General features: G+C 53.9%; 2 protein-coding genes and 1 non-coding gene across 3 annotated transcripts; all 3 read left to right on the top strand.

The window, feature by feature from the left end:
- The first annotated feature begins 776 nt into the window (after positions 1-776).
- LOC115305838 lies at positions 777-838 on the top strand. The gene has a single exon (XR_003915023.1). It is a non-coding gene; the product is annotated as a U7 small nuclear RNA (small nuclear RNA).
- Positions 806-2637, top strand: C10H12orf57 (chromosome 10 C12orf57 homolog). Its single transcript, XM_029953883.1, has 3 exons — positions 806-1182; positions 1461-1637; positions 2406-2637. Exons 1-3 carry the CDS (start codon positions 1131-1133, stop codon positions 2555-2557), a joined length of 381 nt encoding a protein of 126 aa, XP_029809743.1. The 5' UTR covers positions 806-1130; the 3' UTR covers positions 2558-2637.
- A 5258-nt stretch (positions 2638-7895) lies between these two features.
- PTPN6 (protein tyrosine phosphatase non-receptor type 6) lies at positions 7896-17967 on the top strand. Its single transcript, XM_029954566.1, has 16 exons — positions 7896-8044; positions 8133-8255; positions 8480-8674; positions 11193-11382; positions 11535-11651; positions 11734-11847; positions 11972-12068; positions 12488-12567; positions 12748-12897; positions 14155-14286; positions 14412-14566; positions 16585-16652; positions 16758-16909; positions 17007-17098; positions 17486-17606; positions 17791-17967. Exons 1-15 carry the CDS (start codon positions 8037-8039, stop codon positions 17598-17600), a joined length of 1788 nt encoding a protein of 595 aa, XP_029810426.1. The 5' UTR covers positions 7896-8036; the 3' UTR covers positions 17601-17606; positions 17791-17967.
- The last annotated feature ends 1200 nt before the right edge of the window (positions 17968-19167 follow it).

Genomic DNA, 19167 nt, shown 5'->3' with positions numbered 1-19167 from the left:
GGGGACAGAGTTGGAGGGACAGTGGGGGACTATGCAGCAGTGCCTGGAGAGAACGCTGTGGAACCGGACACAAGTGAGTGTAGGGATCCTGGATAGTTGGAGAGATCTCGGAAGAGCCAGGGGCACCACGGGGCTAGCCAGCCCCCTCCTGAATCTCAAGTCTGGGAAGTCAAGATGCTGGAGGCCAGGGACAGGCCTGCCTCTGACAGGGTCAAGTCTAGAAAGCCACTTAGCCTTTTGAGGCCTTTCAGCCACTGGCCTCACAGCTGGGAGCCACCAGAGCCCAGAATACTTTCCATTGAATAGATTGAGAAACGGTTATGAAGCGGAGGTGCAGGGGCGTAGTTCCACTAGGTTAAACCCTTGGTTGAGGAGGAAGTGGGGGGCCATTTCAAGCGTGTAGAAGAGAAATTGGTGGGCGTTTCTCGATCGCACGCACACCCCTGCACAAGGCCATTTTAGGCGAGCACGAGAGCCGCCTCAGCACTCCAGGGTTCACTGCAGCGAATCACTTCGTTCTCAAAAACTGCAGGGGGTGTGACTAGCTTTCCCAGCCAATCAGCTTTGAGTTCATTTGCATAGGGCCGAACAAATGTTCACAAACTCTAGAAATGGATGATATAAACAAGTCTCTTTTTTCCTTGTTTTTCCTACTGAAAGTTATAGTGTCCCTCGTTGGTTATACAGCAATAGGAATTAGAAAACTCGGCACTGAGATCACCCTCACCAATAGTGGCGTTCATGGATATCCCATGTTCTCTCCAGGCAACTTCCTGTAGTGTTACAGCTCTTTTAGAATTTGTCTAGCAGGTTTTCCGGTAAAAACCGGAAAACCCTCCCCCAACAGTTCGTTTTTAACAATAGAGGTGCTTCTATTCCAGTAGTAATTCTCTCGCTTGTGTGATTTTTAAGAACCTTTTCTTTCTTTGGTACTGTCGAGTAGTACATATGGGTTGTTTCTTATCGTAAAGCTTTTCGGCACCTAATGGTGTGCTACACCGAGAGGCTTCCGGCTGCCGCTGATGCTGCTTCCCTCCCACCCCCATCCGCTTCGGGAGTGGTTCTAGGAGGCTGCTCATTTCTTCCGAGCATTTCCTTGGTTCTGCTGCACGTGCAGCTTTTGTTACCCTATGGCGTCCGCCTCGGCCCAACCTGCGGCCCTGAGTGCCGAACAAGCCAAGGGTGAGAAGCATTCTAGCCACCGGGAGGGCTTCCTGCTGGAGAAAGGGGCGGGCGGAGGGGACGGGGCGAGAGGTGTAGTTGCGCCACCGGGAAATGGGGGCATCGTCTTTCTCTCTCCTGCCAGAAGGGTCCTTGCCCCGGAGAGTGAGGAAATCTGGGCCGAATTTATCGGGTTACTATGGCTTCAGTCCACTAATTCCCTGCCCTCTTCCCTGCGCTTTCGGCTGGGCCCGCTGGCCATGCTCTGACGCCTACCCCGGGATGCATCTGCCGCACAGTGGTCCTGGCCGAGGTCATCCAGGCGTTCTCGGCCCCGGAAAACGCCGTGCGCATGGACGAGGCCCGGGACAACGCGTGCAACGACATGGGCAAAATGCTGCAATTCGTGCTGCCCGTGGCCACGCAGATTCAGCAGGAGGTTATCAAGGCCTATGGCTTCAGCTGCGACGGGGAAGGTGGGTCGTATGGGGGGTCGGGGGTGAGTAGGGTTCCGGGAGAAGGGGCTGGATCCGTCGGGTCCCTGAGCCGTCTTCCCTCATCTTGCCACACGGAGGCAACCACAATCTGACGAACAGTATTGGCAGGCGGAGCCAAGGGTCTCCTCTGAACTCCTGCCCGGCAAAGTCCTAAGTGCTTTTTGCAGTTACCAATAATTATACAGTTACCCCATTTTAAGATGAGGAAACAGACTCTAGTAGTAAACTAAGTGTCTGAGGTCATAGCAGAGCTGGGCTGGAACCCTCTTTGGATAGTTCTAGTTGGATGTCTGCATGACAGTAGCTTCTGCAGCCCCTCCAAGGTGTTTCAGCTAGTCTCTGTTGGAGGGTCTGCTGGTTAATTTCCTTGATGAGATCATGGTGTTCCTCAAATGTGCTTCTTGATTTAGCCCAGCTGACCCATGGCCCTCCTGTGTCCAGGATATAGATTTGAGATCTTGTGGATTTCTTGTGACTAAATTGCTAAAATGTTTCACCTCATCACAAGAAACACATCACTTTGGGGTATTTCACTCAGTGCATCTCATCCAGTTATGATGAACCTGGAAATGGTACATCCAGACCACAGAGGACAGGGGCCCGTGTGTGTCTTATTTTGTAGACGGCTCCCTGACTAGAGGAGGGGGGGCGGGCAGCCAGTGACTCAGGCTCAAGCAGCACCCTCCTGATGTCTGGGGCACACCTGTCTCCTGGGGTTGTGGGTTGACACTCCACTTCCCCTTGCAGGTGTCCTTAAGTTTGCCCGCTTGGTCAAGTCTTACGAAGCCCAGGATCCTGAGATTGCCAGCTTGTCGGGCAAGCTGAAGGCTTTGTTCCTGCCACCCATGACGTTGCCGCCCCATGGGCCTGCTTCTGGTGGCAGCGTGGCTGCCTCCTGAGGGTCGGGCCTCCCCTGTGACATTGCCCAGGAAGGGAAGACCTTGATGTTCCAGAGGATAATAAACGTGCCTGTGACTTAGCCTCAGTGTCAGTCTTTTGTGATCCTGACACCCTCCATCGCTCGGCCCCAGATTCCCTCTGCCATTCCAGGCTGCTTCAACTCCCTGTCCAGATCCTTCCTAGGCTCCTGCTGAGCCCAGCCCTGATCCTGGGCACAGCGGGAGGATGGACTTGCCCCTCAGTGCCCTGCACAGGTGGGTAGGTGGGCCTGCACAGGTGGCACATCTTCTGAGGAGTGGGGCTCCCTGGGTTTTTCCTGAGAAACCCCCCTGTTCCCCCCCTCCCCTTCTGTGTGCTGGGAGGCTCCCCTGTTGGTTAGTGTTCCCTTGGCCTGGGTTACTTCCTGGTCTTTGCCTCCACCCGCCCTCCCTCCAGTTACTCTGTCACCTTGAGCTCCAGGTGGAGCTCTAAGTGGCTCCTCCCCTCCCAAGGGAAGGAGGCCAGGACAGTGGCAGGGCCCTGGACTACCCAGTGGGGCTGGAGGGAGAGTCTGGCTGCTGTGGGCAGTCTGAGGCCAGCCCTGCCCACCTGTCCCTTTTTCAGGGATCATTATTCAGGGGGCTCATCGCTGTGGTGCCATTGGCCTGGCGGGCAGCATCAAGGAGGAAGTAGCTGAGTTCCCAGTGTTCTTCCTCACCTGTCTGGGCTCCAGTGCACAGCTGCACCCAGGCCTGGCTCCACCCCTTGTGGCCCTCTGCTTGTGACTCCCCCATCCCTCTGGGGAGATGCTGTCTCGTGGGTAAGTCCCCTGCTCCATCTGGCTGCCATGGCCTCCTCATAGTTTGGGAGAGAGGGGCAGGGAAGATTCTTGCTCATTCCTGGCAGGGGTGCGACTGTGAGGGCCATCTCCTGCCTTCCCCCCTGGCCTGGCTTTGCTTCCTGTCCCTCCCTCAAGATGAGGAACTCCAGACTCATTTATGCCCCCTCTGCCCCCTCCTTCTTTTCTCTAACTGGCACATTTCCCCCAACAGATGTGTATCTGTTCTCTCCATTGCATGTTCTCCCTTCACTCTCTCGCCCTGTCTCTGCTGTCTGCTTACCAGAAACTCTGGATCGCCCACATCATCTGAAATATATCATGCCTGAAAGGCAGACCTGAAAAAGCTCCCCCTTCTTCCCATGTGACTTTCTAACGTCTGACATTCTTTCCACTTTGCTTTAGTGCCCCTTTGCCGTCCTCTCCCATGCATCATTCATTCACCAGATGCACGTGGAGGACCTGTGCCAGGTACTTTTTAAGGTGCCGGCCATAATGTAACAAAGAAGACGGCTGTCGTCCTTGCCCTCACAGAGCTTCATTCCAGTGGGAGGCAGCAGACTACACAAAGAATCCGATAAGTAGGATAATTTGAGATTCTAAGGAGTGTTATGCAGAAAACTGAAGAGAGTTTTTCAGTTTGTGCTAGCAAGTGACCGGGGGGAGGGGGAGTGCCAATGGCATCACTAACTGGAGGGATCCAGGAGGGCTTTCCTGAGGAGGGGACATGTGTGCTTAGAGCTAGATGAAGAGGAAGAGCCAGTCATGTGGTGACCAAAAGTCAAGCACTCCTGAGCAGAGGCCCTCCTGTGGGGACAAAGGAAACAGGAAACAGAGTGCCCCAAGCAGAGTAAAGCAGTGGAGAGGGAGGCGTGGACCTACAGCTTCACATGCGGTCAGGATGGTGTGTCCCTGTGTGTGGGTATTTGCACCGGGCCAGATATGTGTGTAGATAGACATGGATGGCAAGGTGCGTGCACGGGACTGTGTGTGTCTATGTGTGTCCTCATCTGTGTAGGACACGCTGGGTGTGTGTGTGTGTAGGACGAACAGGAGCTGAACTTGCGATCAGACATGCACATAGCTATTGATGAGCTCGTTTATTGGACACATACTCTGAGGCTGCGTACTAGCCTTTGAACATTCAAGGTCAACAAGACTGACTGTGGACACCCCTGTGGCAGAGCCGACTCTGCAGACGCTCTTTCTGCCCCTGGCTCCAGGAGAGAGTTCATGGTCTTTTGACGGGGCTCAAAGTCCAGGATTCAAGAGATAGTCAGTATTAGGTCATACAGTAAACAGACCAAGTTTCCCAGGTACCAGAAAGAAGGGGGAGGAAGCGAGAGCCCATTTTGGGGGGGGGGGGAGAATTAGATGTGTGACATTTCAAAAAGTGATTAAGTAGTCATCAAAGGAAAAACAGACTTTAGTTGAGCTTTAACACTTTGTTACTGTTTTTCCTTATTGTTTATTGAGGTCTAGCATATAGAATGTGTGTGAATGTTAAGCGTACGGCCCAATGAACATCACATTTACATACACCTGTGAATATACCACTCAGATTAAGACATAGAGCATTCCCAGCACCCCAGTTGTTCCCCAGAAATTGCCATCTCCCAGTCTATTTATTTATTTTTAATGTTTATTTATTTTTGACAGAGACAGAGACAGAGACAGAGCCAGCATGAGCAGGGGAGGGTCAGATAGAGAGGGAGACACAGAATCCGAAACAGGCTCCAGGCTTTGAGCTAGCTGTCAACACAGAGTCTGATGCGGGGCTTGAACCCACGAACTGTGAGATCATGACCTGAGCTGAGGCCGGCTGCTTAACTGACTGAGCCCCTATTTATTTTTATAAAGGTAATACATACCCATGCTACAACATTCAAACGGTATAAGGGAAAGAAGACCATTCAGATGGCCAACAGACACATGAAAAGGTGCTCAACATCACTGATCATCAGGGAAATGCAAATCAAAGCCACAATAAGATACCACGTTACACTTGTCAGAATGGCTAGAGTCAGAAAGACAAGAAATAACAAGTGTTGATGAGGATGTGGAGAAAAGGGAGCCCTTGGGCATTGTTGGTGGGAATGAAAATTGGTGCAATCACTGTGGAAATTGGTATGGAGTTTCCTCAAACAATTAGAAGTAGAAACATCATTTGATCCAATGATTCCACTTCTATTTACCCAAAGAAAATGAAAATGCTAACTTGAAGAGATCTCTGCACCCCTAAGTTTGTCGCAGCATTATTTACAGTAGCCAAGAAATGGAAGCAATCCAAATATCCATAGACAGATGAATGGATAAAGAAGATGTGGTATATATGTACAATGGAATGTTACTATGCCATAAAAACAAAATCTTGCCATTTATAATAACATGGATGGATCTTGACGGTATTATACTAAGTGAAATAAGACAAAGGCAAAGATTGTATGCTTTCATTTATATGTGGAACCTAAAAAACAAAACAGGGGCGCCTGGCTGGCACAGTTGGAAGAGCCTGTGACTCTTGATCTCGGGGTCATGAGTTCGAGACCCATGTTGGATGCAGAAATTACTTTAAAATATTTTTTAAAAACTCAAAGCAATAAACACACAAGAAGCGAAACAGATCTATAATCACAGAGTAAAATGACAGTTGCCAGAGGGGAGGTGGGTGGGAGGGGGCAAAATGGATGAAGGAGGGTGGTAGGTACAGGCCTCCAGTTATGGACTGAATAAATCATGGGGATGAAAGGTACAGCCTAGGGAACTCAGTCAGTTGTGTTGTAATAGTGTTGTGTGGTGACAGATGGTGACTATGCTTGTGAGCACAGCATGATATATAGATGTTGAATCACTATGTTGTACGCCGGAAACTAATGGAACAAGGTGTGTCAACTATACTTCAATTAAACAAAAAAAACAGGTACAGGGAGAGGTAAATGTCTCTCCCGGCCCTCTCCTCCAGCCACCTAGTTTCTTTCCTTAGGGGAAGCCACCAATACCGGAGCTTTCTGTGTATCCTGTTAGATTGCTTTCCTCGTGTTGGTTTGGTGGTGTTTGTGTTTGTATGTGGGATTACACGTACCCAGGGAGCATCATGAACTTCTAGTGTGTAGGGCCACTTAAGGTCATCCAGCCCTGAGAATATCAGTCAATAGCAGGGACCTCGGCTCCCCAGCCCCCAGGAGACTGGCTGCTGGTCAGAGTCCTGAGCTCTGGCTGATTCAGACCAGATGCCTGGACAGGAACCTATGGCTCGGGTATAGGACAGAATCCAGGACCCCCAGGGGGCTGGCGGCTCTACCCCCACCTGCTTCCCTAGATCTGCTTCTCCTTGCATTCTGTTCCTGGGCCCCACCACCTGGTTAGGGCCCAGAGGGACAAGGACTAGGACAACAAGTAGAAAAGGTGTATGTCTGAAAGCTGCACAGAGTCCTTTTGTCCATCCCAGTGGCCTAGTGGTGCCTCTTAAGATGTGAATGTCAGAGGAGGCGAGGGTGTCTCTCCCTTTGTAAGCATCTGCTGGGCCGTGGCTGTTAGGAAGGCTCCCCTTCCCTGTAACCCCCAGTGGACCAGAGGTCCCCACCTCTGTTCTTTGAATCCCTAAGGCCTGAGGAGCCGAAATAGCTCAGCTGGGAGAGCGTTAGAATGAAACCCTTAAGGCCTGGCATACAGCAGCTAAAATCACCGACATCGCAACCGCTGTGTGGGGTGGCATCCCGGCACGGCCACTTATGGACTGGCCAACCTCAGGCAGGTTCCCTACCTTCTCGGAGCCTCGGGTTCCTTGTATGTAAAATGGCGATAAAGATAGCACCTGCTTCACAGGGCTCCAGTGAGGAATAAATCAGATAAGGCACATAAATGACATTAGAGCACAGTGCCTGGCATACAGGGAGACTCCGTGAAATAAGAGTTGTCGCTGTCACCATTCTTTTTTTTAGTGTCTATTTATTTATTTACTTATTTACTTATTTATTTATTTTGAGAGAGATTGTGTGAATATGAGTGGGGGGAGGGGCAGAGAGAGAGAGAGAGAGAGAGAGAAACCAAGAATCCCAAGTAGGCTTTGCACTGTCAGGACAAAGCCCGATGCAGGGCTCCAGGTCCACTAAACTGTGAGATCATGACCTGAACCAAAATTAAGAGTTGGATGCTTAACCAACTTAAGCCACCCAGGCGCCCCTTGGTGTCACCATTATTATTAGCATGGACCAGGGAAGGCTGTGTGGAAGCAGCTGCTGGAGGAGGAAGAGATGGCGTGTGACTGCGTGTGGGTTCACATTTATGAAGCCTGGTCTTCGCCTGTAGGCTGCAAGGCACACTGGTGTCCTTATTTCTTGTGTCATCACCCTTGCTCTTGGAGCCTTTGATGGCAGACTTGTGGGAAGTGGGCCCCATCCCCACCCCCACTGCCACCCTGCTCTGCTTCTCTTCTGTGCTCTGCTCCAAAACGAGAAGTACAGTGAGTTCCCCCAAGGGGTCGGCCGCGCCCCTTCCTGTCCCCGCCCTGCCGGCTGCCCCCGGCCAGTGGAGTGGCAGCCCCAGAACCCAGACCGCCAGGCTGTGAGGCGGCCTAGACGCTGAGAGTTCTCGGCCTGCCTGGGCTCACTGGCACACCTCATTCATTCCCTGCACCCCCTTCCTCTCAAGGAGCCCACAGGATGGTGAGGTAAGGTCCTGGGACCCAAGGGAGGCAGGAGGCTAGGGTGCTCTGGGGTCGGAGAGACCTCTCTTCACCACCCTCCGGGCCTCTGCAGGTGGTTTCACCGAGACCTCAGTGGGCTGGATGCAGAGACACTGCTCAAGGGCCGCGGGGTCCATGGGAGCTTCTTGGCTCGGCCCAGTCGCAAGAACCAGGGGGACTTCTCCCTCTCCGTCAGGTAGGTGGCCCTCAACGCCAGCCAGGGCCAGTATTCTGGCTCCGTGTTCCCGGTTCCCTCTTGGTGGTGCCAACTTCCCAGTCCCCAGCCCCAACTGTCCCCTGTGTCTGTCTGCATCTACCCCATCCCTGTGTGTGCCCTATCCTCAGGACCTCAGCTCATCCCCTTCTCTGTCCCCACCTCTACTCTTAAACCCACTGGCCTCACCACCTGGTGCCCTGCAGGGTGGGGGATCAGGTGACCCACATTCGGATCCAGAACTCGGGAGATTTCTATGACCTGTATGGAGGGGAGAAGTTTGCGACACTGACAGAGCTGGTGGAGTACTACACACAGCAGCAGGGCGTCCTGCAGGACCGGGATGGTACCATCATCCACCTCAAGTACCCGCTCAACTGCTCCGACCCCACCAGCGAGAGGTGAGGGGTTTCACACCCTGACCCCACCCCCACGCGGAGGTGGGCTGCCTTTCACACTGTCAGTGGTTTCCTCATCCCTCTCAGGGCTCTGTGGGCCCCTCTCTTCCATGTGGGACTGGGCACTAAACCCTTACACCTTTCCCTCAGCTCCTGAGAAAGCAGGGAACCAGCTCCTGCCCTTTTCCGGGGTCCCTGTCAGCTGGCACCCCAGGCCCTGCTAGTGATGGAGAGGCCTGGTGGCTGCCTTTCACATTAGGCCAGCTCTGTTGTTAGAAAGCTCTTCCTTCTACGGAACTGAATCCACCTCCCTTAGCTATTCTCTCCCCCAGCACAGGTTCGTGCACAGAGAGACAAATGTTGAGGAGGAGCAGAAGGGATTGATATTATGAGGGCACTCAATGCCTTATCTCAGCAACTCAGTGAGGACAGGTCTGCTTTTGGAGGCTTGGTAGAGCTTGACCAGAATACAGATTCTGTCTGTATTCTGTCTGACAGTGGTCGTGTGTGCAAGGGGCCTAGTACCTGGGCACAGGGCACTTGAAGCATTTCCCCCTGTCCCTTTAGCTTCAAAGATGTGGTCCCCAGCACCAGGCAGGCTGCTCCCTATGTGGTCTCCCTAAAGCATGGGTGGAGGGTGGGGGACCCGAACACCCAGCATTACATCATGGCTCACTTTAGCGGCTGTATCTCAATGACAGCGCCATTAAGGTGAAGGGTGGCCGAATAACTCTAGGGGCTTCTTATTTTACACTCCTAGGGCCAAGCCTACTTGCCCTTGTCCTGTATTTGTCTGTGGATTGTTGAAACGATTGTGAATCTTGATTCTGTCTGTTTTTGGGCTTTTGGAGATGCGTGCCACGCAATTCACATCAGTATTTTTTTTTCAAGTCACTGATTCAAATTTAGAACTGGGTGAGGCTGAGGTAAAGGCCCCATGGCCCATCTAAGGACATCACTCTCCAGCCAACATGAAGCCATCGATCCATTTCCTTTGAAGCCACCTCTTCTAGGCGTGAAACCTAAGCATGGATGACTTTGGTCATGGTGGCCCTCCTTTATCGTTACTGGGTATCTGTCCTTTTTCTATGCCCCACCTGCAGCATTAACAGACATCTGCCATCAGACCCTCTTGAACTCATTGCTTTACCTTTCTTTCTCCTTGCCCAAGGTCAGCATCTTTGCTGCTAGACGATGGGTTGGTGGAGGCCCTGGAGAAGCAGTAGGCTGTGGATGGAGCTAGAAAAGCGGAGCAGCTGAGCAGACCCCCCTCCCTTGGGAGGGGCCTGGGGCCTGGCTTCAAATGGCTTGGGAGAAGGAGGAGAAGGGTTGAGCTGGGAGCTGGGCAGGCAGGGAAGGATAGAGGGAATTCAGGCCAGGGAAACTGTCTCGAAGAGGCCCTTTGGGTTACCCACACCAGGATGCCAGCATGCCTGGCTCACCCCTGACCCTGGGATTGCATGGGGAAGGCTCTTTCTCCATACCTCCCTTTGTGGTCCCAGCCTTGGTGGCTGCCTCTCCTCCTCGCCTCCTCCCAGGGAATTTGCATTTGTCCCTCCAGTGGTTAGCTCTGTGCCTATGGTCAGTCTGATATTTGCATGGAAACTTCCTCATCCTGGGCCAGGGGAACAAGGGTCAGCCCCCTCCCCATTGCCTGGGATGGTCTAGGGTGCTGCCTTGGGACCGACTGGGCACGAGTGAGGTGGGGCAAAGCAGACTGGCCCCTCCCTACTCCCCCCCCATCCCTGCGGTTGGAAAATGCCCCCTCCTCTGGTCCCTGGGCTGAGGAAACCTCACACCCTCACTTCTCACTCTCTCCCCAGAAGGAGTTTTGTGTTTTTTCCATCACGTGGTTTCCTGTGGGGCTGGGCATTGTGGGGCTACAGTTTCCTCCTGGGAAGGGGGTGTGCTTCGGGGAAAGGTCCTAGTTCCGCTTTCTGCCCTTCTGAGCCCCTCTGAGTCCCAGCCTCCCCTTCAGTGATGTCATCTTGGGCACCTCAGAGCCCCTCAAGCCACTGTTTCCCCGGCGGGATTGTCTGTCTTCCCTGCCACGCAGGGGGGAGTTGTCCCTCATCCTGACTCCCTTCTGACTTCTGCCTCTTCCAATCTCCATTGCTCTCTGTGGTTTGCCCTCTCACTTCTCTTGGTCTCCCTCCTCTCTCCTGAGCCCAGCCCTGGCTTTCACGGAGACCCTTTCTCCCCCTTCCTCCATTTCTCCCCTACAGCTGTTCTGGATATGGCTTGCCTCTCTGCCTCTGTCTTATGCTCTCAGAGAGGGGCCTGGTTGTCAGCCAAGGGCCTTGGGCCCAGCTTCAGGTTCCTCATCTGTAAAATGGGACGGTACCTACCTCTCACTATTTTGGTGAGAGCAGTGGGCCTAAATATGGTGGTGGATTTGAAAGCATCCAGCACAGTGCCCGGCACATCGTAGTTACTCTGTTTCCCTTTCTCTGTGAGTATCTCTGCTCAGTGCCTGCCCCTTGGCCTAGGTGTCACCTTCCCTTGATGTTGCCTTCTATAGGTGGTACCATGGTCATATGTCTGGGGGGCAGGCAGAGACGCTGCTGCAGGCCAAGGGCGAGCCCTGGACATTTCTCGTGCGTGAGAGTCTCAGCCAGCCTGGAGACTTTGTGCTGTCTGTGCTCAGCGACCAGCCCAAGGCTGGGCCAGGCTCCCCGCTCAGAGTCACTCACATCAAGGTCATGTGTGAGGTAAGGCAGCTGGGCAGCGGGAAAGACGGGGGCTCCTGTCTGTGATCAAAGCATGGGCAGTGGGGAGGATCAGCCTAGGCTTTGGTCCAAGGCTGGGCGGGTAGGGAGGGAGACTCAGGTCGTGCAGAATGGCCTGACTTGGCATCCCTCAGGGTGGACGCTACACGGTGGGTGGCTCAGAGACCTTTGACAGCCTCACAGACCTGGTGGAGCATTTCAAGAAGACAGGGATTGAGGAAGCCTCAGGTGCCTTCGTCTACCTGCGGCAGGTGAGAGGGGTGGGCGTGGCAATCCCTCAGACCCAGGAGCTCTGTGCTCTCAAGTCGCTGACTTCTCACCTGTCCTGCCCAGCCATACTATGCCACTCGGGTGAATGCGGCTGACATTGAGAATCGGGTGTTGGAACTCAACAAGAAGCAGGAGTCGGAGGACACAGCCAAGGCCGGCTTTTGGGAGGAGTTTGAGGTGCGTGGGGCCTCAGACCCCGTCCCCTCTCTCCCCACCCCATACATTGGTCTATGTCATCTTATCTCCATGTGCGGATGGTCTTCCAGGGGCTGGCACTCTATTTCCCCCTCTCGCCCCTCAGAGTCTGCAGAAGCAGGAGGTAAAGAACTTGCACCAGCGGCTGGAAGGCCAGAGGCCAGAGAACAAGAGCAAGAACCGTTACAAGAACATTCTCCCATGTGAGCATGCTTCCCCCAGGCAGCCTTCCTCCCTGTCCCTTCCCAGGCAACGTCCACTCACCCAGGAGGCTCCCCTTTCCCCAGCCAACCTTCCTCCAACTCATAGGGTCGCTACTCTCTGCCTAGGGAGGGTCCATCTTCTCACCCACACAACAGGGCCTCCCTCCTCCAGAAAGCCTCTGCCCCTCCCACTGGAGTTCCCTGCACTGGACATCCACCATCCTTCCTCTGAGACCACCATCCTACTCCCCATGTGGACCCTCCACTCCCCTCCCCCCAAAACCCCCCTCCCCGGGCTCCAAGAGCCTCCTGGCCTCTAAGACAAGCATGGCCTATGAGCTTAGGAAGGGTCTGACCCAGGGGCTGGTGAGTACCTGGCTGACCCAGTCCCATCTCGTTTTCTCCCTGCCTGCCCCCAGTTGACCACACCCGAGTGATCCTGCAGGGACGTGACAGCAACATCCCTGGGTCCGACTACATCAACGCCAACTACGTCAAGGTCAGTGGTGCCTGCTGGTCACAGGGGAGGAGAGGCAGGGTCCTGGCGATTCCCCATCTCGCGGCGGTACTGGATCCAGAGTCTCGTAGGCAAAGCCCAGACCAACAAGTTAGGTTGTGAGGAGGGTGGGGGTGCGGGGGCTCACAGTCCTGGGGTGCATCTCTCTACACTTGCTTCCAGAACCAGCTGCTAAGCCCCGATGAGAACGCTAAGACCTACATCGCCAGCCAGGGCTGCCTGGAGGCCACAGTCAACGATTTCTGGCAGATGGTATGGCAGGAGAACACCCGTGTCATTGTTATGACCACCCGAGAGGTGGAGAAAGGCCGGGTAAGAACAAGCCCCATGTTGTACCCTGACTCCCAACACCCCTCCCCAGTGCTTGTTATCCATCACCATTAAACCAAAGAAACGCCAGACGCCAGGGCAGGAAGTCTCCTCAGAGGGCAAAGTCTGACTTTCATTGGGAAACTGAGGCACAGAGACAGTGTTGGTGGGTAAACAGAATCTCCTAGATCCCTGCTTCCGACCTGGAGCTCTCCTGACCATCAGATACCAGTTTTAGGTGGGCTTTCATCTTCTTCTTTTTTTTCTTTTTAACCTTTTAATGTTTATTTATTTTTGAGAGAGAGAGAGACAGACAGAATTCGAAGGAGGCTCCAGGTTCCAGCACAGAGCCTGACATGGGGCTCAAACTCACAAACCGTGAGATCATGACCTGGGCTGGAGTCACATTTAACCCATGGAGCCACCCAGGCACCCCTTAAAGTGTCCGGAAGCAAACCTGCCTCCTGCCCCTCCCCCACCTGTCTCCATCCAAGCCACAGCCCTCCTGTCCTCTCTCCCTCTTAAATCTCTCTGGAGTCTGCCCCTCGCCCTCACCCCACCACCCCAGCGGTCTCCCTACCTGTAGGCCCTGCCCTTCTCTGCACTGGAGTCAAAGGGGTCCCGCCCAAAGCATACACTCCATTAAGTTGCTCCCTCTCTTGAGCAGTTGTCTTCAGGATAAAGTCACACTCTGAGACCTAGCAGTCAAGGCATGGTGACTTCCCTACACCACTCACCACCTCAGGTTTCCACACCTCGGCGAAAGTTCACTTTCTGCTAGGAAATGACTTCCTCTCTCTGCCCTCTCTCTGCTGGACAGACTCCTTGTTTTTGAAGACCCAGCTCAAACACTCCCTCCTCTGTGAAGCCACTTCTGATTTCCTTCCATAACCTGGAGGGAGGATTAGTCTCTCCTTCCATCCTGCTCTGAGTGGCTCTGTTATCCCCGGTTGCCTCCCTGTGACTGTGTTTTAGTTGTATTTGTGACCCCAGCCTGGTCTGCACAACTTCACGTACAACGTGTGCACCTGCAGAAGTTTACTGAAAGAATTGTAAGGTTGAGTGGCTGGTCAGGTCTCACCACCTCTTGGTGGCTGAGTCAAGGCCAGATCCTGTCTCTGACTCTGGCCAATTCATCCATTCATCCAACAAATGTTGACTGGCCCAGTACCAGGGACACAGGGCCTTGAAAAGGACCTGGAACAGGTCCCTGTGAGTTGCTTCTGTGCCTCATTCCTCACCTTCCTCCTCCCTTTCCAGAACAAATGTGTTCCCTATTGGCCAGAGGTGGACACTCAGCGCGTCTATGGACCATACACAGTAACCAACTGTGGGGAACATGACACAACTGAGTACAAACTCCGTACCTTGCAGGTCTCCCCGCTGGACAATGTGAGTGTCCCCTCCACCCTTGTCTCACTCTTGGGGCCCCTCCTTGGATCTGCTCTCTTGTCTGGGTGGGTGGGATGGGGCGGTGTGTGGGAACAGAGGGCACTGGCCCTATGCGCTCTGCCCAGGGGGACCTGGTTCGGGAGATCTGGCACTACCAGTACCTGAGCTGGCCTGACCATGGCGTGCCCAGTGAGCCTGGGGGTGTTCTCAGCTTCCTGGATCAGATCAACCAGCGGCAGGAGAGTCTGCCTCATGCAGGACCCATCATTGTGCACTGCAGGTGAGAACAGTGATGATGTTAGTAGTAGTGATAAAAAAAAAATGTAGCCGGCTACTGAATGCTGCTAAGTGCCATGTGCCATGTACTGTAAACCATCCTTTCCAAGCTAATGCATTTCATGTGTTCCTTGCCACCCCCCCATCCCAGCCTCATCTAAGCTCCTTGATGGCTCCAGACCCTTGTGGGAAACTTAGCTTGAACCAACCCCACTGATTGATCCTGTGCCTGGGGGTGGCTTCCTCAGAGACTTCCCTGGATGTCTCTCTCATCCAGCCCTGCCAAATACAGATGAGGAGACGGGGCCAGCAGCTTGCCAGCTAGTCTGTGGGAGAGACTCACAACAGACCTAGGTCCAGTCACCCCTGGTTCCTCACATGGGCTTACTCAGCCTATATATTTTCTCGGCCCTGAGCAGCTCCCATCTGGAGTCAGTGTGATACCCCATGTTTTCTTTTTTTTTTCCCCCATCTGTAGCCCTGGGGGCACTTAGCCTTCTTCTCTGTTTCTCCCTGCCCAGCTAGTGACCCCAGCTTGCCTCCAGGATTGAATAGGGATGGGTGATGCCTTCCAGAAGGGCCCAGGCATCACTAGCCCCACTGGAGAACTTTCTGAACAGGAGCCCCCGTTCCTGCTAAATGGGGACGTGGGGACTCAGCAAGGAGGAGCAGGGGTCCCATCAGGCCTGAAGGGCAGAGTTCTGTGGATGGGCCTACCCGGCCCACCAGGCCTGCGTGGATGGGAGGCAGTGGGTGCAGGTTCTTGGACAGAGACCGTAGTTTTAAATTTCAGTTTTTCTACTCCTCGGCTGTGTGATCTTGGACAAATTACTTGGCTATTCTGACCCGTAGATTCCTCATCTGTAAATTCAGGATCTCCTGTGGTTGTTCTGAGGATTAAATAAGACCCTGTCACTGTGTCTGGAATGCAGTTAATCCCCAAAGAAATGGGAGCTGTTAGTGCTTTAATAATTCGCACTGGGCAGAGAATGGGGAAATGGGAGCCTGCCTTTTCTGCTTCCCTTCCCACTCCCTCCAAGTGACCCCAGACTGCAAGGACCTCACACTTCTTCCTTCTTCCCACCAGCAACTGTTTGTCCTGGGGCAGAGTTGGGTGGGATGAATCTGGGGGTACCCCTCCACGTGCCAGCTAAGGGACTCTGTCTCCAGAGGCAGACCCATCGCCAACAATGACCCTCCTGCTACCCCCTTCCACTTCTTGAAATCCCCATGGCCTTTATTTAGATGTTACAGGAAGGAAGTGGGTAAGGGGGGGGTTATTTTTGACAATCTGGGTTTGAAATTAGACGGTGCAACTCAGGCCACCAGCCTAATGGGCCCAGCAGAGGGGGTGGGACTGGATTCTCTGAGGGGTCCTGAGGTTCCCCGGGTCTGTTTGCCCACGGGTGGTGGCACAGGCTGGGGAAAGGGGCAGCTCTCACTGAACGGCTCCTCCACCTCTCCTGACCTCAGTGCCCTTTGTGCCCTGCGGTCTCTAGGACTGCCCTTTCTCTGCTGCCAGGCTCTGAAAAAAAAATAATAATAAGGAAACGAAGCCCTGCTTAAAGAAGCTCTAAATATAACCTTAGAAAGCGGGGGGTGGGGCCTCATTCAGGCCAAGGGTGTGGGAGCAGGCCCAGGCCCGGGGAGGCCCTGAGCGCCTCAGGGCAAGGCAGGACAGTGATGGGGCTGGCGTTCCTAGGTCTTCTGGAGTAGGGAGCAGCACCCATTAGGGATGAGGAGTCTAAGCTGGAAACGGAGGCCCAGGGGAAGTGCAGGGAGGAGGAGGAGCACAGCCAGCACTGGCCGCCGGACAAATCCCGGGGCTGGAGTGATGTGTGTGGGTGTAGGACCCGGAAAGCTTCCGCCTTAGGCCTGGTGGCCCTGTGACCCCAGGCATGTTACCTCATCTGTCTGGAGCCTCAGTTTCTTCATGCCACCATGCTGGGGCTGAATACCAGGGCTCCCCCTCCCTGGTGGGGCACCGGCCGGGCCTCTGAAGGCGCCCCCTTCCCTCCCCAGCGCAGGCATTGGCCGCACAGGCACCATCATCGTCATCGACATGCTCATGGAAAGCATCTCCACCAAGGGTGAGGGGGTGACCCATGGGGAATGCAGGTGGGTGGTTGGGTGAGCAGCCCCCTCGGGGACCACCTCCCACCTGGGCCTGAGGTCTCACTGCCATGTCTGTCCAGGGTTGGACTGTGACATTGACATCCAGAAGACCATCCAAATGGTGCGTGCGCAGCGCTCGGGCATGGTGCAGACCGAGGCGCAGTACAAGTTCATCTATGTGGCCATCGCCCAGTTCATTGAAACCACCAAGAAGAAGCTGGAGGTCATTCAGGTGTGTGGAGAGAGGGGCCTTGCAGAAAGTGGGGGGCCGGGGGCATATCCTGGACCCTGCTGGGACCACGGCGCTCTCACCACACCTCTGCCCACAGTCCCAGAAGGGCCGGGAATCAGAGTACGGGAACATCACCTACCCCCTGGCTATGAAGAACACCCATGCCAAGGCTTCCCGCACATCTTCCAAGTGAGTGACCCCTGCCTGCCACCTGCCAGCATCTACCCACCTCTTTCTCGGCCAGATCCTCCCTTTCCAGAGATGACAAGTGCTGCTTTCAGGGAGACCTGGGTTCAAATTCAAGCTTGGCTCTTACTACTGAGTTCTCAAGTATTTCCTGAGTGCCCTCCATGTCCCATGTCGGCCCATGCTGGGTATTGGTGGTATCACTGGTGTATGAGATGGAGCTTCTGGCCATGGGAAGCTTCTAGTCTAGCGAGAGGACAGTGAGCAGGTCTCCTCTCTCCTGGCCTCAGTTTGTTCACCTGTGAAATGGGGTGGGCCAGACAGCGCCGCTGGTGCTGGGTAAACCTGCACTGCCTCCTGACCTGCGCCAACTGCCCACCCCACCTGCAGACACAAGGAGGATGTGTACGAGAACTTGCACAGTAAGAACAAGAAGGAGGACAAGGTGAAGAAGCAGCGGTCTGCGGACAAGGAGAAAAGCAAGGGCTCCCTCAAGAGGAAATGAGGCGGGGTATGGCCCCTCTGCTTAGGCTTCCTGCTCCCCTCCATCCCCCCAGCCCTGTGTTCCCTGGATCCAGTGCTCCCCCCTGGATGGATGCGGTCGCGGCAGCCTTCCCCTGCCCTTCCCCGCCATTCTTGTTGCCCTTCCCTGGTCCCAGCCACCCCCTTACTCTGTTCCTCCCTTCTCTCTGCAGCCTCAGGCCTGATCCCTACTGAGGCCACAGCTGGAACTGAGGAGCCCGCCTCATTCTATTGTAATTTAAATGGCTATGTCCCTACTTCCCTCTTCCTGACCCCGTATATAGCCCAGCAAGACCTGAGGCAGCACCGGGCCCTAGACTCCTGTAAATAAAGCCCCTAGGATCACTGTGTGTGGGTCTCTAACTGTGACTGCCTGGGCTGGAGGGGCTCAGAAGGGGACAGAGGGGGAGGTGAGCAGGGAGAAAAAGCTTGATTTTCACCTTTGACCTGACCTGGTTCTGGACTCTGCCTCACATACTAGGAGTGTGACCATGGGCCAGATTCCTCAGTCTCTCCTTTAAAGTGGAGAATGATCAAAGGTTACAGCATAAGGAATATAATCGATGGTGTTGTAATAGCATCTTGTGACAGATGGTAGCTACCCTTGTGGTGAGCACAGCGTAATGTATAGACTTGTGGAATCAGTATGTTGTACACCTGAAACTAATGTAACATTGTGTGTCAATACACTTCAGTTAAAAAAAAAATATATATATATATATAAAATAAAATGGAGGATGATCCTGAGGGTGGTGTGAAGCTCATTGAGGTGAGGGATAAAGGTCGTCACTGGCAACAATAATTCATTACACGTTTGTCCTGTGTCAGGCACTGTTTAAAAGACTACACATTCATTCAATCTAGGCAGTCATGTCATTCCCCTTTCACTGCGGGGAAAATTGAGGCACAGACAGATTACATAGCCTGCTCACCGACAGAGAACTATTCAGCAGGGAAGCTAAGATTTTAAGTCCGGCTGCCTGTCTCCAGAGCACACACTCCTGGAGTCCAGGTCTCCCTGAAGGGACACAGCCACACTCCTCCAGGGCCAACTTCTAGATCTGAGAGCTGAGATTGGTACAAGCCAGGAAGTGGGGGCCTCGAGCCACCTGCCACCCCTCCCCTCTCTGGGCTCCTGCGTGCTCACGTGAACCCTGCCCCTCCCTTGGCCAGAGCCCCTGCCAGCCTAGTGCTTCTGGGCAGTCTTATTTTTGTTCCCTCTGCCTTGCCCTGTGTCTAGGTGGACTACCAAGGACCCCTGCTTTGTGTTAAGGCTTTACCTTGAATTATTTTTTTAAATGTTTTTTATTTTTGAGAGAGAGAGAGTGAGTGAGCGAGCGTGAGCAGGGGAGGGGATGGTCAGAGAGAGAGGGAGATACAGAATCTGAAGCAGGCTGACAGCTCAGAGCCTGATGCGGGGCCTGAACCCACGAACTGTGAGATCATGACCTGAGCCAAAGCTGGACACTTAACCAACTGAGCCACCCAGGTGACCTGGCTTTACCTTGATTTAAATTAAGGCCCCTCTCCTGGCCTTAAGGAGACCCGTG

This window comes from Suricata suricatta, chromosome 10, assembly GCF_006229205.1.
Source record: "Suricata suricatta isolate VVHF042 chromosome 10, meerkat_22Aug2017_6uvM2_HiC, whole genome shotgun sequence".
Classification (NCBI taxonomy): Eukaryota; Metazoa; Chordata; class Mammalia; order Carnivora; family Herpestidae; genus Suricata; species Suricata suricatta.
Note: the sequence above shows the minus strand (reverse complement) of the source record. Positions and strands in the feature narration are given on the sequence as shown.